At 47.3% G+C, this 16,106-nt stretch overlaps 1 protein-coding gene across 1 annotated transcript; it reads right to left on the bottom strand.

Moving 5' to 3' along the window:
• Positions 1-2,572: 2,572 nt before the first annotated feature.
• On the bottom strand, positions 2,573-15,684 carry PRR29 (proline rich 29). The gene is made up of 6 exons (XM_060255239.1): positions 15,604-15,684; positions 12,740-12,833; positions 9,362-9,477; positions 6,874-7,076; positions 5,904-5,974; positions 2,573-2,604 (listed from the first exon to the last, which is right to left on the bottom strand). The coding sequence occupies exons 1-6, from the start codon at positions 15,682-15,684 to the stop codon at positions 2,573-2,575; spliced, it is 597 nt and encodes a 198-aa protein (XP_060111222.1).
• Positions 15,685-16,106: the final 422 nt, after the last annotated feature.

Here is a 16,106-nt window from a genome sequence, read left to right as displayed (position 1 = left end):
AGAGGAAATGGCTACTGAAGGGGCAATGGTTGCTGTGCGGGTGAGGCCAGGAAAACCTGACATTTCCCACCCACATGACAGAAGGCTTTTCCATATGCTCAAATTACTCCTGAGTTGGTTTTGGAGGAGGTGGCAACAGGGCTTTTTTTTTTTTTGTGGCAGGAACTCCTTTGCATATTAAGCCACACATCCCTGATGTAGCCAATCCTCCTGGAGCTGACAGTAGGCCCTGTAAGAAGAGCCCTGTAAGCTCTTGGAGGACTGGCTACATCAGAGGGGTGCGGCCTAATATGCAAAGGAGCTCCTGCTACAAAAAAAGCCCTGGGTGGCACTGAACCCAAGCGTGAAGCTGGCAGCAACCGCTGCCGCTGCTTGTGTTCTCCCCAGCACAGTGTGCTTCATGCTATTGGGGCTGGGAGGAGGCCAGACAGAGCCTTGTGCACCCCCTCCTCCACATGTGTTTTGAATGCATTTGGAAACCCCAGGAAGGATCCTCGGAAGTCAGACAGGAAGGACTTCAAGGTACGGCGGCATGCTGAGAAGGCGTGAGATCACTGACTGCAGAGCGGAGGAGAGAATGTGCTTGGTGGAAGAACCGTTCAAGAAGATCAGCTTTCCTGGAATGTGATTGTAACATAACCTGATAAAACCTTTATGAAATGTAAACAGAATTGCGTCGCTAAAGTTCCTCCACTTGCAAGTGAAAAGCTGCAAAGAGTTCATTTTTACATTGCACCTAGATTAACATGGGGTAGGACCACCAAAAGCCAGCGGAAGCTAATTCAGGAGCCAGAGCTTATTTATTTATTAGTCTTATATCCCTCCCCCTGCCCCACAAGCCTGCAGGTTCAGCTCAAGATCCAAATTTCTTACTTTCAAAAAATTCCCTGCTAGATATTGGGCGCCCTCTGCTGGTTAGATGTTTCCCTGCAATAACTCCTGCCTGAAGAAGTGTGCGTGCAACAAAACCTATAACCCAAATTAAATTTTGTTCATCTTAAAGGTGCCACTGGACTCAAACTCTCCCCCCTTACAGTGTTCTGCCAAAGTAATTTTTAATTTTTATTCTTCCGTCAGCGGCCAGAGCACCCAAAGCCAATGGGACAGAGGGCAGGAGATCTCCCTCCAATGGTGAGCAAATAGCAACCTACTAACACACATCGGGATGTGGGTGAGACCGTGGGTAGGGTTGGAATTTTTGGCCTGGGAAATCCTTGGAGGGGTGGGGGGGCTGGGCGGGGTGCCAGGGGAGTTGGGGGAGAAATTTCACCTAGAATCTCTGGTAGACCATGGAGTCTGTCCTCCAAAGTTGCCATTTTCTTCAGGGGAACAGACCTCTGTTTTCTAGAGATCAACTGTACTTTTAGGAACACTCCAGACCACATCTGTAGGCTGGCAACCCTAAGCCTGGGCCATCCAGAAATGGAGACAAGTCTGGTCAGTGCAGAAGTTGGGCCACAGAGCGTTATCTGTCATGGAGACCATTTCTGTTTCTAACAGTCTATGCCGGGGGTGTCAAACATGTAGCCTAGGGGCTGAATCAGGCCCCTGGAGGACTCCTATCAGGCCCCTGATCAACTGGCTGTCATCTGCTTCCTTCTCCCTATCTTATTTATTTCCTTCTGCAGAACAGCTTGCTTTGCAAGGCTTACTCAATCACACAGGAACTACTGAGCAAACCCTCTATTTTCTCCATAGGCTGAGTTTCCTCTCTTGGGAAGGAAGGGAGGGGGAGGGATAGCTTACTTTGCCAAGCTCTCTCAATCGCACAGCAGAGCTACTGAGCCAAGCCTCTCTTCCTTCTGTTGGCTGAGGCTCCTCCCTCTTCTTGTCCCCGGGGGAAGAAGAAGAAGATATTGGATTTCTATCCCGCCCTCCACTCCGAAGAGTCTCAGAGCGGCTCACAATCTCCTTTCCCTTCCTCCCCCACAACAGACAGCCTGTGAGGTGGGTGGGGCTGGAGAGGGTTCTCACAGCAGCTGCCCTTTCAAGGACAACCTCTGCCAGAGCTATCGCTGACCCAAGGCCATGCTAGCAGGTGCAAGTGGAGGAGTGGGGAATCAAACCCGGTTCTCCCAGATAAGAGTCCGCATAGTTAACCATTACACCAAACTGGCTCTCAGGGGGAAGGAAAGAGCCAAAGCTTCCTTTGCCCAGTTCCCTTGATCCCTGGGAGAAATACCAAGAAAGCACCTTTAAGACCAACAAGTGCTAATGTTTTAAGCATGTTTTATTTTAATTTTTTTTTAAAAAAAAAATGTGTTTGTCTTGTGACCTTTATAAAGTTTATATCTCTGCTATCTAATCTTAAATAGGTACACACATGGCCCAGCCCAACAAAGCCTCATTTATGTCAGATCCGACCCTCATAACAAATGAGTTTGACACTCCTGGTCTATGCTGTGGATGCACAAAAATACATAGAGGCAGCCTGCTCCTGAAGGCCTCGATCCGACGAAGGCTGCAACATGCCAGTCCATGCCAATGCCCCAGCCCGAATCTGTTTGATCAGGAGCCCAGCTGGGTCCGAAAGCCGTGCCGCTTCCTTGTAGAGAGGTGCGGGAAGCCACTGTCAAAACCGTCCTTGGGTGTAGTCGTAGTATTCTGGAAAAGGCAAAAGAAAACTGCTGACTTCAGCCTTGTTGAGACATCAAGCGTGGAGGTCGAAAGCTGTCTGGATCCGTTCCAGAGATGTTCTGCGCACATCAAATATATTTCGCATGATTTAATCAGTGCAGATGGCGAGTATATTAAAGTTGGCAAAAAGGATGTGCAGGGGACTCCAGAGGACTGAGATCATGCTGTAGGGAGGAGCCTTGAGACGAGGGGTCCCGAAAGCCAGATGGTGTGAGAACACCCACAGACAGCACAGTGTAGCGCAGAGGTTGCCAAACTGTGGCTCAGGAGCCACAGTTGCCACATGTGGCTCTTTCACACATATTGTGTGACTCTCAAAGTCCCCACCAGCCCGTCAGCCAACTTGTAAATGGCTTTTCTCTCTTTAGATCACTTCTCCAAGCCAATCTACAATACATTTAAAGTTGCTTTCTTTCCACCATTCCCTCCCCCATCTACCTTCCTTCCTGTCTTGTGGATCTCAAACATCTGGCATTTATACTATGTAGCTCTTCTATTATCCCCTGGTGTAGTGGTTAGGGTTAGGGTGTCAGATTAGGATGTGGGAGATCTAGGTTCAAATCCCCCACTTGTGCCATGGAAGCTTGCTGGGTGACCTTGGGCCAGTCACACACTCTCAGCCTAACCTGCTTCACAGGGCTGTTGTGAGAAGAAAAGGGAGGAGAGAAGAATGTTGGACGACGCTTTTGGTTCCCATTGGGGAGAAGAGATGGGTAATAAGCAAAGTAAATAAATAGAAAAATACCAGGGGTGGAATTCTAGCAGGAGCTCTTTTGCATATTAGGCCACGCCCCCTGATGTAGCCAATCCTCCAAGACCTTACAAGTCTCTTTTTTGTAAGCTCTTGGAGGATTGGCTACATCAGGGGTGTGTGGCCTAATATGCAAAGGAGCTCCTGCAAGAATTCCACCCCTGATAAATACTTTACTTTTACTTCTTACTGTTTGATAGAGAAATGCAAGGATCTCCCTTCGCCCCTTCAAACGTCCTGCTGCTGCACTCCTAAGGTAAGTGGGGGTGGGGTCGCGTGATTTTGGAAAAACCCACCCTAGCCAAGGGATTCTTGGAAGGACAGAGGCAGGTTTGGAGCCCTGTTACCTGCAGGGGGGAGACATCACTAGCCGGCGATATTTTCATAAATAAACAAAAAACCCAAATTCTAAAAACACATCTTTACATGGAAGGTGTTTCCTAATACAACGCAGCCTCGTTTTGGAATGCCGTGTACCGTTCTGGTTCTCCAAAAGGACACTGCAGAACTGGAAAAAATGCAGAAGAGGCTGAGCAAGGCAATGAAGGGGTTGGACAGAGCTGGCACGTGGGAGTAGGCCAAGTAGGCAGTTGTCTCAGGCACCATTTGGCCTAGGGGCGCCACTTGGCCTACCCTCTCCCCGCATACCTGCTACCACCTGCCTCCCCGCGCCCGCTGCTGTCTACCATCCCGCGCCCACCTCCCCACACCCGCAGCACATGCAGTGCCGGCTAGGGTTGCCAAGTCCAATTGAAGAAATATCTGGGGACTTTGGGGGTGGAGCCAGGAGACTTTGGGGGTGGAGCCAGGAGACATTGGGGCGGAGCCAAGATCAAGGCTGTGACAAGCATAATTGAACTCCAAAGGGAATTCTGGCCATCACATTTAAAGGGACGGCACACCTTTTCAATTCCTTCCATAGGAAATAATGAAGGATAGGGGCACCTTCTTTTGGGGCTCATAGAATTGGACCCCCTCGTCCAATCTTTTTGGAAACTTGGGGGGTATTTTGGGGAGAGGCACTAGATGCTATGCTGAAAATTTGGTGCCTCTACCCCAAAAAACAGCCCCCCCCCCAGAGCCCCAGATACCCACAGGTCAATTCTCCATGATTTTCTATGGGAATAAATCACCTTAGGGAATAATAGCAGACATTTCCCTCCCCTCCCCCCGCTTTCTGACGACCCTGAAGTGGGGGGAGGGCCTCCAAACCGGGGGATCCCCTGCCCCCACCTGGGGATTGGCAACCCTAGTGCCGGCCAATGGCACTTGCATGCAAGCGCTCAGCCCAGCCCAACCTCCCCTGCTTCAAAGGGAGCTGGCCACAGACAAACAAGCGCGCATAAGCGCTCAGCCCGGCGCGGTCCTGTTTCAAAGGCTGTGACGTCATCAGGCCACGCGTGCTTTGTGCGAAAGGGAAGAGACAGGGGTGGGGGAACAGGCCTCAGCCTAGAGGCGCCGGAACCCCTAGTGCCGGGCCTGGGGTTGGAGCATCTATCCTACGAGGACAGGCTGAAGAGTCTGAGACTTTTAAGTTTAGAAAAGAGGTGACTAAGGAGTGGGGCGTGATGGAGGTTTATAAAATGATACATGGGGTGGAGAGAGTGGACAAAGAACTTCTTCTCCTTCTCCCAAAATATTAGAATTTGGGGGCATCCAATTAAGCTGATGGGCAGTAGGTTCAGAGTGGACGAAAGGAAACACTGTTTTTAATAATAAATTCTTAGTACAGCCTGGGATCTTTTTGGTTGCAGGAACTCCTTTGCATATTAGGCCACACACCCCTGATGTAGCCAGTCCTCCTGGAGCTTATAGTAGGCCTTGTACTATGTGCCCCAGAGAGCACTGAGGTCTAGTTCTCAGAACTTACTAACAATCCCTGGGCCAAGAGAAGTTAGGTTGAAGGCTACTAGGGAGCAGGCCTTCTCGGTGATAGCCCCTCGTTGGTGGAACGACCTTCCAGAGATGCTGCGAGCCCTGCGGGACCTGAACCAATTCCGCAGGGCTTGCAAAACATTTCTTTTCCAGCTGGCGTTCGAGATAGAACCTGATTAACCCAACGAGCGGACATCTAGCCGTCTTGTGTACATTATGATTACAGCATTTTAGCACCTATTTTATATATTTTACCTATTTTAAATAACTTATTTGTAATTGATATGTTTGAATTGCTCATGTTGTTTTATGTGAATCATGGGACTCCCATGTCTGTTAGCCGCCCTGAGCCCGCCTGGCGGGGAGGGCGGGATATAAAAATAAAATATTATTATTAAATATTATTATTATTACTAAAAGCCCTGTAAGCTCTTGGAGGATTGGCTACATCAGGGGTGTGTGGCCTCATATGCAAAGGAGTTCCTGCTACAAAAAGAGCCCTGGGTACAGCAAATCAACGATCCAGGTCGGCCGGTGGACATCCCTGCAACCACCTTCCCACTACAGAACTGATAGAATTGGGATAGTGCTGGGGAGGAGGGGAAGACCCACTGGAAAACACAGTATTGTCAATGCTTACCTTCTGCTGGTGGGACATCAGCTGTCACCGTCCCGGTTGCGCTTGGTGGCGGGGGTGGAGGGACCGCTTCGCTATTGGAACAAATCAAAAGGTAGTGACAGTAAAGCGAGTACAAGCAATTCTGTGTATCCCACATTGGGACCTCTCTGCACAGGTGCAGAATTCTGCATCCTACTCCCCCTAATCAGCTCGCATGTGTTTTAAAAGCCAAGGTTCTAGTCCTTATGGCAGTAGGAAAAAAAAACATCTGTACACTGCACAGGGCTTTTTTTGTAGCAAGAACTCCTTTGCATATTGGGCCACACATTCCTGATGTAGCCAATCCTCCAAGAGCTTACAGAGCTCTTAGTACAGGGCTTTTTATAAGCTCCAGGAGGATTGGCTACATCAGGGGTGTGTGGCCTAATATGCAGGGCTGGAATTCTAGCAGGAGCTCCTTAGCATATTAGCCCACACACCCCTGATGTAGCCAATCCTCCAAGAGCTTGAAGGGCTCTTTTTACAGGGCCTGCTGTAAGCTTTTGGAGGATTGGCTACATCAGGGGTGTGTGGCCTAATATGCAAAGGAGTTCCTGCTAAAAAAAAAAAAGCTCTGAGACTGTCCCTCCAACCTTTGCACTGCTGGGGTGCAAGTCTGAGTGCTAGGGCTTTTATTATAGAAAAAGCCCAGCAGGAACTCATTTGCATATTAGGTCACACCCCTGGCATCACCATTATTTCACACAGGGCTTCTTTTGCAGAAAACAGGCCGGCAGGAACTCATTTGCATATTAGGCCACACCCCTGGCATCACCATTGTTTCACATAGCTTTTTTTTGTAGAAAGAGCCCAGCAGGAACTCATTTGCATATTAGACCATAGCCCCCGATGCTGAGCCAGCCAGAACTGCATTCCTGTGTGTTCCTGCTAAAAAAAAAAAAGCCCTCCTGAGCGCTGCCCCCCATGCATGCTCATTCCCAGCTGCGCTCACTCATCCTGTCTTGCTTCTGGTTTGGGATCAGGGCCCACGTGGCGAATGTTAGGCTGTGGCCAAGCCAATGGCTGAGGCTGGGACTGAGGCTGCCACGCTGTGAAGGGCAGAGTGGTAGGACAGGGAGCGTAATGGTGATGGAAAACCAGGGGCTCTGGGTCATCGTCTTCATCCTCTTCTACCTGCCAAGGGAGATGGGTGACCTGCAAGGAACAAAGGATAGAGGGAAACTTCAGAAAAGCTGGATCCCAGGGTTTGGTTGAGGCACACAGGGTGGGAGCCTTGGAGATGCTGAACCAACCGGGGTCTGGTCAGTGCATGATCAGGAGCTCCAAGGAAGCTCTACGTATAATCCAGGAAGCTCCATATACACTGCCTGAAATTCCATGGTAGGCAGAATATAAATGGAATAACTCCACCCCCCAGCACTGATTTATTTATTATTAATTTATTAATTTCTTATATTCTATTTATATCCCGCCCTCCCCGCCAAAGCAGGCTCAGGGTGGCTCGCAACAATAAAATCACAATAAATTTCATGACATTAATACATCACATTTAAATTTCATGACATTAATACATCATAATTTAAAATTCAACAGTTAAAAACAACCTGGTGCTAGTATCATTTGGTGTTGTTTCACTTCCGATGGCTTCAGTAATTCTTAAATTTTCCCTACAATACCAGTGACTCAGAATCAGTTAAAAGCCAGCTGGAAGAGTGTGGGAACTGGGCGAGGTCCCACAAGGCCCTAACTTCCTCCGGCAGTTGGTCCCACCAGTTGGTGGAAGGCCCTAACTTCCTCTGGCAGTTGGTCATGATAACATGTCACGTTGGTCATGTGACCAAGTCACATAGGGTGCCCAATTCGGTGCCCCCAGAAGGCTGGCGCCCTAGGCTGAAGGAAAGGGCAAAGGTCTGGCAAACCAACCTTGTCCTGAATTCATCTATAGACTTAGAAGGGAGGCTTAAGCCTTCCTGTACTTTGCCCTATGCAAGAATGCTGAGAGCCTCGGAATGTGCTGCCCTTTTCACCTCCTTCCTGGAATACACATTTGGGGTAGACAGCTAAGGTAAACATCTGTATACTTCTAGTAAATGATTATGTAGAGCAGAATGTATAAAATAAAACACCACCATTGTCAAGGCAGCAGCAGAGACTGGTGTGATGAACCTCAACCCTGAGTCGTGTGACATTCCTACACTAGGCAATTGCCTACTTTGTCTAGTGACAGAGCCAGCCGTGTGTATTGTGTTGTTAGGCCCTGCCGGCTGAGACTGTTGGAGTTTTTTGCAAGTTCCCTCCCTGAAGTCATGAGATAATTAACTGTTTGCTCATGCGTGCTGATGTCTTAGCTAGCTTAAGGTTACAGACCAATAGAATAGCCTGCACGTATTTGCCACCAGAGCTAGGTGCGAACATGAATAGTCAGGGTGCTTCAGTTGGGTAATCAATATGTTGGGGCTGGACTGGGGATTAAGGATCGAGTTTCATTTTATGGTCCTTTGTTTGTGAACTTCTAGTCTTTCCTCAGATGAGGCTTTGAAGTCTCAGAGTAAACATGCAGGCTGAGAATTGTTAAAATAGTTAACTTTTTCAACTCCAGGTAAACCCTCCTTTTATTAGAAAGTAAAGTTTCTGTTTTAAAAGCTAATACATTCACTGTGCTGTGTTTTTAAATCTCAGCTACATTTACATTTGCCTAACAGAGCCCCGCGGCGCAGAGAAGTAAAGCTGCAGTACTGCAGTGCGAGCTGTCTGCTCCCAACCTGAGTTTGATCCCAGTGGAAGCTGGATTCAGGTAGCCAGCTCAAGGCTGACTCACCCTTCCAAGGTTGGGAAAATGAGTACCCAGCTTGCTGGGGGGAAAGTGTAGATGACTGCAAATCACCTGGTAAAGTCTGCCATCAAAACATCATGATGCGATGTCACCCCAGAGTTGGAAACGACTAGTGCTTGCACAGGGGACTACCTTTACCTTTTAACAGAGACATGGTTCCTCTCTGAGTTACATTTGGGTGCAAGGAAAAAGCAGTTTGGGGATCAGAGAGAGAGAGAGAGATTTCACTCCGTTTCTTATGGCCTGAATTTTCATCACACCCGCTGACTACAGCCAAAACAAAAATTGGCGCAAATTCGACACTGGCTCGTTTATGAACTTCACTCTTGAAATTCAGCATAGGGTTGTGTGTGTGTGTGTGTGTGTGTGTGTATATATATATATATATATATATATATATATATATATATATATATATATATATATAAGCTTACTGCATGATCCAAAGCTCTTTCAAGGCCACTGCTTTCAGCAGGTGAGAAGGGAGAAAGCCCTGGAATCTATGGGCTTTACAAAGCGCTTCCATTAGGTAGCTCATAAACACAAGGCTCAAGCTTTATTACTCCCCTGACTGACCAGCAAAGGACGATTTTGACAGGGCATGCCGGTGGTTGTGTGTGTAAGCATCCCAGTCCTAGATACCTACCTGGGCTGCAGGTTGGGCCGAGGTGAGCCCAAAGGAGGCTAGCGACGACATGGCTAAGTTATTCATGATCACCTGGTGCATCTGGGCATTTTGAATCAGCATAAGCTCCATCAAATCTGCCCCGAAAGAAAGAGAGAGAGAGAATGCAACAGAGAATGAAGGCAGGCTAATGGTTGACGAGAAACAGGAGGGGGAGGGGATAGCATTTGTAGTTAGTGTAAACTTTCATTAAAGCGTGGATCTTGGCCAGTAACCAAGGGATTTTTCCACACTGGGTTGTGCTGCAGTACAACGTCTTTTAAAATTTTTTAAAGCAATAAGCAAACAATGCTTTATAACAATGACGATTCTCTAATTTCTCAACATATAAACACTAACACCACACGGAAATCGTTCAAAGTAGTTCACTGAAGACCTGAGAAGAAATTCCCTTCCATAGCCTTATCGTTTCCAAAGACTATGCCCGTAGCCCAAAATTCCATAAACTTATGTGAAAGATCAGAAGAGTTTCTTATATTCTTTGGTGATGAGTTAATAAGGATGCTGTGTCTCCCCAGCCACCACTGGAGAATGGGGTGGAGGGGTGCCACATCCAAGTTGAGAAACTCCTGAAGATTTGAGGATGGAACCTGGGGAAGACAGGGACTTCAGTGGGGCCACCCTTCAAAGCAGGGGTGTCAAACTCATTTGTTATGAGGGGCGGACCTGACATAAAAGAGAGCTTGTTGGGCCAAGCCATGTTAGGCTGGGCCATGTGTGTACCTATTTAAGATTAGGTAGCAGAGATATAAATTTTATAAAGAACACAGACAAACACAAATATATATTTTTAAAAACTCAAAACATGCTTAAAATGTTAGCACTCGGTCTTAAAGGTCTTTGTATTTCTCCCATGGGATCCAGGAAACTGGGCAAAGGAAGTTCTGGCTCTTTCCTGCCTTCCCCAGGGGACTGGGAGGAGCCTAAGTCAATTGAAGGAAGAGAGGCTTAGTTCCGTAACTGTGCTGTGTGATTGAGAGAGCCTGGCAAAGCAAGCTATTCCTCAACAAGGGAGGCGCCTCAGCCAATGGAGAAAATAGAGGTTTTGTTCTGTAACTCCTGTGCAGTTGAGCAAGCCTTGCAAAGCAAGCTGTTATGCAGAAGGAAGCAAGATATAGGGAGAAGGAAGCAGATTGTTTCGGCCCCCAAACTGCATGTTTGACACCCCTGCTCCAAAGCATCCACTTTCTCCAAGGGAACTGATCTCTTCCGGAAATGAGCTGTAATTCTAGGGGATTCCCAAGTACCACCTGGTTGCTGGGACCCCCAACGCTATGTTCTCCCAAACAGAATTCAACCAGTTTCTTGGGACTCAAGAATCTGCAGATCAGCTTCTTAACTATATTGGGTTTTCCTCTCCCTTACAGATGGAGTCATTTGTTTGTCCTTGCTCTCTCCTTTTGGAAACCATACAGGAGAATCTTGGCAGCAGTGACAGGATGGGAATAGGACAGCAACAACAGACAAACAGTCCCATCTGTAAGGGAGGGGGAAAGCTGATGTGGTTCAGAAGCCCAGCTGCAGCCAAAACTCAGTTCAGAAAAGCCTCAAGTCACATGAAGTTCCCGAAGGTCAAGGAGAAAACGAGCACAGATCCTGCTGTTCACATCTTTCTGTCCTGACCATGTCTACTCAGAAGGCTGAGCCAGTGACTTCAGTGAAACTTCCAAGCAGGCCTGTTTTAGAGTGCAATTCTTTTATTAACAAAACAAAACATAAAGCCCAAGGAATCCTTGCTAGTTGGATCGCCTAGCTTTTAATAGCACAAGAGGAACTAAGAGCATTTTCGCACTTACCTTAAGCCGGAGCGACGTCCCTCTTCACCGCGCAGCATCTGCACGGTTTTCGCACTAATTGCTCCACAGCACCTGGAAGAGCCGCAAAGTCCCGCGGCTTTTATTTATTTATTTATTTATTGATTGATTGATTTGTATCCCGCCCTTCCCACAAGTGGCTCAGGGCGGCTTCCAGAAATTAACCAGTTTACATTTGCGACGCAAAAGCTGCGGGACTTTGCGGCTCTTCCAGGTGCTGTGTTGCAATTAGTGCGAAAACCGTGCAGACACAGTGCGGTGAAGAGGGACGTCGCTCCAGCTTAAGGTAAGTGCGAAAACACCCTAACTGACAATGTTCCTCTCGAGAAGCAAAAACAGCATCCTTCTTTTCATTTCTCCCTCCTTTCCAGGCAATGATTGGCTCTTGTATGATGATGGACACCTGCAAGAGGAAATGTTGTGAAGGATTGCAGGACTTTCCCTGCGGGCCAAAATACAATTAAAGAGCCATTTGAAGGGCCAGTCCAGGTGTCTGTAATGTTGATTCATTCATGGGAAGCTGGCAGACCAAGGCTGCAATCCGATAAGCCCTTTCCTGGGAGTAAGCCTCATTGAACAAAATGAGTCTTGCTTCTGAGTAGATTTGTTTTGAATCGTTCCCCGCAAGCCCTTTTGGTCCCATTGGCCTTGGATTGCATGCGTTTCATGGGAAAGCTTTTGAAATCCCTACGTCAGGCATTTTCAGAAAGGACTTGTGGAGGGTGAGGCTCAATGTCATTTTTGCTTCAGTTGGACTTCAACACAAACACCACTACAACAGCAAAAGCGAGAACGGTTTTTCCCGTTGGCTTTGCATTGGCGGTTCTCAAATATTTCAATAAACAGAAGCCCAAAGGTGAAACCTGCGTACAAAAACCCCTCTGAGTTGGTGCTCAAATTAATTATTGGAAACAAGAACCAAAAAATAAAAGAAGAACCAACCAGCAAACCAAATTTAGAGCCTTTTGTTAAAAACAGTATGGATAACTTCAGTGTTATCAAAAATACATGCATTTATTTTAAAATGGTTAAAAGCATTTAAGGGCCCAACATTAGCCTCATTACAAATTAAAATACATAAAACTCAAGTGGAAACCAATGCGACCCGACACGTTTTGGCCCTAAAAGGCCTTCAGCTCACGCAAACTGTATACATACAGGCTCGTGATACAAATGGAAACATTTACCAGGCAATTGAAATTATACATACATTTTAACAAAAAGCCCTAAATTTGGTTTGTACTAGCTTTTTTGGTTCTTGATTCCAATATTTTTAGGTTAAGTAGCCTCCTGCCCTTTGTTTCTTGTTCAACTTAATTAACCAACTCTTGGCCCATGGTCCATGTTTGCTGCCTTCCAGTCTAGAACAAACTCCATATAATCCCCAACACTGGAATGTAGCAGTCCCCCCCCCTCCCCCAATTCCCCCCTTCTAGTCCTAAAAGCCAGCTCTGGCATTTTCCTGGAGCAGTCAAAACCCTCTCGCTTGCCGTAGGCACGGTCTTCTCGTTTGCTGGCTCCCTACCTTCCCTGATTTGGCCTCCTCTGTTGGACAGAGGAAGAGAAGATGGAATCCAGGGCATCTGCTGGAGAATCGTCACCTCTGGCTGTTGGGGAACCTGGGAGAAAGAGAAACTCAGTCTGTTGGAGGGAATCCCATTCACAACAGCCACTTTTGCCTGGCTGTGTTTGTGCTACCTTTAACATCGTTGTAGAGGCTGCTTTAACAATAACAGAGTCAGTTTGGCATAGTGGTTAAGAGCACAGGCTCTAATCTGGAAGAACCGGGTTTGATTCCCCACTCCTCTGCATGCAGCTGCTGATATGACCTTGAGTCAGTCACAAGTTCTCACAGAGCTGTTCCTCTCAAGAGCAGTTTCTGTCAGAGCTCTCTCACTCCCATCTACCTCTCGGGGTATCTGTTGTGGGAAGGGGAAGGAGACAGTAAGCGGCTTGAAGACTCTTTCAAGTAGTGGAGGGCAGGGTATAAATCCAGCCTCTTCTTCATCTACAGAAAGGACGTGACTCACATTGGACATGAGGGAGGAGGAGCACCCCTCCCCCAGCCATTTGTTGCCGTGCCAACCTAAGCCCACTAGCTTCAGTGGCCTTAGTAGGGTTTAGTTCAACTCAGGGTGGTACTGAGAATATCTTCCAGACATGCTGGAAGAAGAAGAAGACCGCAGATTTATACCCTGCCCTTCTCTCTGAGACCCGTGGCGCAGAGTGTTAAAGCTGCAGTACTGCAGTCCTAAGCTCTGCTCACAACCTGTTCAATCCCCGGCGGTAGCTGGGTTTTTCAGGTAGCCGGCTCGAGGTTGACTCAGCCTTCCATCCTTCTGAGGTCGGTAAGATGAGTACCCAACTTGCTGGGGAGAAAGTGTAGATGACTGGGGAAGGCAATGGCAAACCATCCCGTAAAAAGTCTGCCGTGAAAACGTTGTGAAAGCAATGTCACCCCAGAGTCGGAAACGACTAGTGCTTGCACAGGGGACCTTTCCTTTTTCTTCTCTCTGAATCAGAGACTCAGAGTGGCTCACAATCTCCTTTATCTCCTTCCCTAACAACAGACACCCTGTGAGGTGGATGGGGCTGAGAGAGCTCTCATAGAAGCTGTCCTTTCAAGGACAACTCTGTGAGAGCTATGGCTGACCCAAGGCCATTCCAGCAGCTGCAAGTGGAGGAGTGGGGAACCATATGCGGTTCTCCCAGATAAGAGTCGGTGCACTTAACCACTACACCAAACTGAACTGCAGCTCTGAGCAAATAAATAAATTTTGCCCATTCTCGGGGGGCTGTTTGTTGGTTAAAAATTACCTTCCCTGAAGCTGTTTTTCCGCTTGCAGGAGAGATAAAGAGGAACAAGGGGCAAGAGAGAGTAAATTTAACAGACTAACAATGAAAGAATTAAAAAATATGTATTTGAAATTACATTCTGTGCATGGTATTAGGGTCCTAACATCCTTTCTAGCGTGATACAGGTGAAAGAAACAATTTATAACCTAGAAGTTTTATAAATAAACTAAAAAAAAAGAACTCAAGATGAATATTAATAAAAGATGTCACACTAGGCAGTAAGTTTATTTTAAGTAACGTTTAACATGGTGAAATATTTGTATCCACATTTACCTGTTATATATTATTTGTACTGATGTGGTTGTATCTATTTTAAACTCTATGCTAATGATTATTCTTTTCTGTGGTGAAATTGTACTTTATGCGCCATCTGTTTATTATGATTAGTGTACTGTGATTAGTCTTATAATTTTTTAAAAAAATTAATAATTATTTATAGATGTTTTATAGATGCGGAAAGGGACCAGCTGGGTATTAAGAAAAACCTTCTCACAGACAGAGCTGTTCAGAGTTGTTAAATCAAAAGAGTTTCCGGCTTAACATTAGGAAGAACTTCCTGACTGTTAGAGCGGTTCCTCAGTGGAACAGGCTTCCTCGGGAGGTGGTGGGCTCTCCTTCCTTGGAGGTTTTTTAAACAGAGGCTAGATGGCTGACAGCAATGAAGATCGTCTGAATTTAGGGAGAGGTATTTGTGAGTTTTCTGCAATGTGCAGGGGGTTGGACTAGATGACCCTGGAGGTCCCTTCCAACTCTATGATTCTATAAATTCAGCAGTGGAATCAGCTCCCTAGGGAGGGGCTGAGCTCCCCTTCATTGGCAGTCTTTAAGCAGTGGCTGGACAAACACTTGGCAGGGATGCTGAGTCTAGGTTGATTCTGCTTTGAGCAGGAGGTTGGACTGGATGTCCTCTATGGGGAGGGATGGTGGCTCAGTGGTAGAGCATCTGCTTGGTAAGCAGAAGGTCCCAGGTTCAATCCCCGGCACCTCCAACTAAAAAGGGTCCAGACAAGTAGGTGTGAAAAACCTCAGCCTGAGACCCTTGGAGAGCCGCTGCCAGTCTGAGTAGACAATACTGACTTTGATTTACCAAGGGTCTGATTCAGTAGAAGGCAGCTTCATATGTTCATATGGCCTCTTCCAACTCTGTGATTCTCCAACCCTACTCAATATCCCATTGCCAATTGCCGGCTCCTAACTTAACGTTGCTGTTGCTATCCAGAACTTTGCAGGGATTGATCCAAGAGGGCAGCCGGGTTGGTCTGAAACAGCTGAACGAAGCAGGAGTCTAGTCACACCTTTAAGACCAACAAAGTTTTATTCAGAACGGAAGCTTTTTGCACACGAAAGCTGACATCCTGAATGAAACTTTGTTGGTCTTAAAGGTGCCATTTGACTCCTGCTTTGCAGGGATCGGTGAGGAGTGGGAGAGAAGAAAGCAATTCACAGTCACCACCAGGGATCCCCCCCTCCCCTCCCCGCAGCTCATTCCAAGCTGGTTCTCTTTGGATTCCACAGCCCGAAGGGACCCCTCACCAGTTGCTGAATGAAGTGAACCGGTGGTGAGGCTGTGCTTTGATCCGCCCAGGGATCTCCGCCGGCTGACCCCAAGTCCATAGCAAAGTCCCACGCTGGCTGGTAGCTGCCGCACAGCAAGGAGGAAAAGACTTGGGAAGGTTGCCAAGGAATCTGCACGCAAACATGCCTGTCCTGCCCACAGGCGGCTGGGAGTTCAGTTTGTAAACTGTCTTATCACGAGGGCTGAAGGTGCTATAAGCAACCGAACAGAATGGGAGCACAAGAGACCGCCCTCCGTGTGGGTTAAAGTTGTGCCACCTGAGCAGGGAAGCTGAAATTTGGCACACGCTGATTACTAGAAACTTCTGGACCTCCAGGGCACCCGAATTAAGACACCAAGAGGGGTTATTAGTTGTTGTAGATTTTCTGGGCTGTACGGCTGTGGTCAGGAGTGGAATTCTAGCAGGAGCTCCTTTGCATATTAGGCCACACATCCCTGATGTAGCTCTTGGAGGACTGGC

Source organism: Heteronotia binoei, chromosome 15 (genome assembly GCF_032191835.1).
Source record: "Heteronotia binoei isolate CCM8104 ecotype False Entrance Well chromosome 15, APGP_CSIRO_Hbin_v1, whole genome shotgun sequence".
Lineage (NCBI taxonomy): Eukaryota > Metazoa > Chordata > Lepidosauria > Squamata > Gekkonidae > Heteronotia > Heteronotia binoei.
The sequence above is the reverse complement of the archived record's forward strand: the minus strand, read 5'-3'. Positions and strand labels throughout refer to the sequence as shown.

Bases quoted from the DNA above. Each gene is read 5' to 3' on its own strand.
- PRR29 (XM_060255239.1), bottom strand. From the start codon at position 15,684: ATGGACTTGGGGTCAGCCGGCGGAGATCCCTGGGCGGATCAAAGCACA. The intron at 9,478-12,739 runs GTAGGGAGCCAG...CTTTCGGGGCAG, and splicing joins AGGAGGCCAAATCAGGGAAG to ATTTGATGGAGCTTATGCTG. The intron at 2,605-5,903 runs GTAAGCATTGAC...TGCCTTTTCCAG, and splicing joins TGATGTCCCACCAGCAGAAG to AATACTACGACTACACCCAA.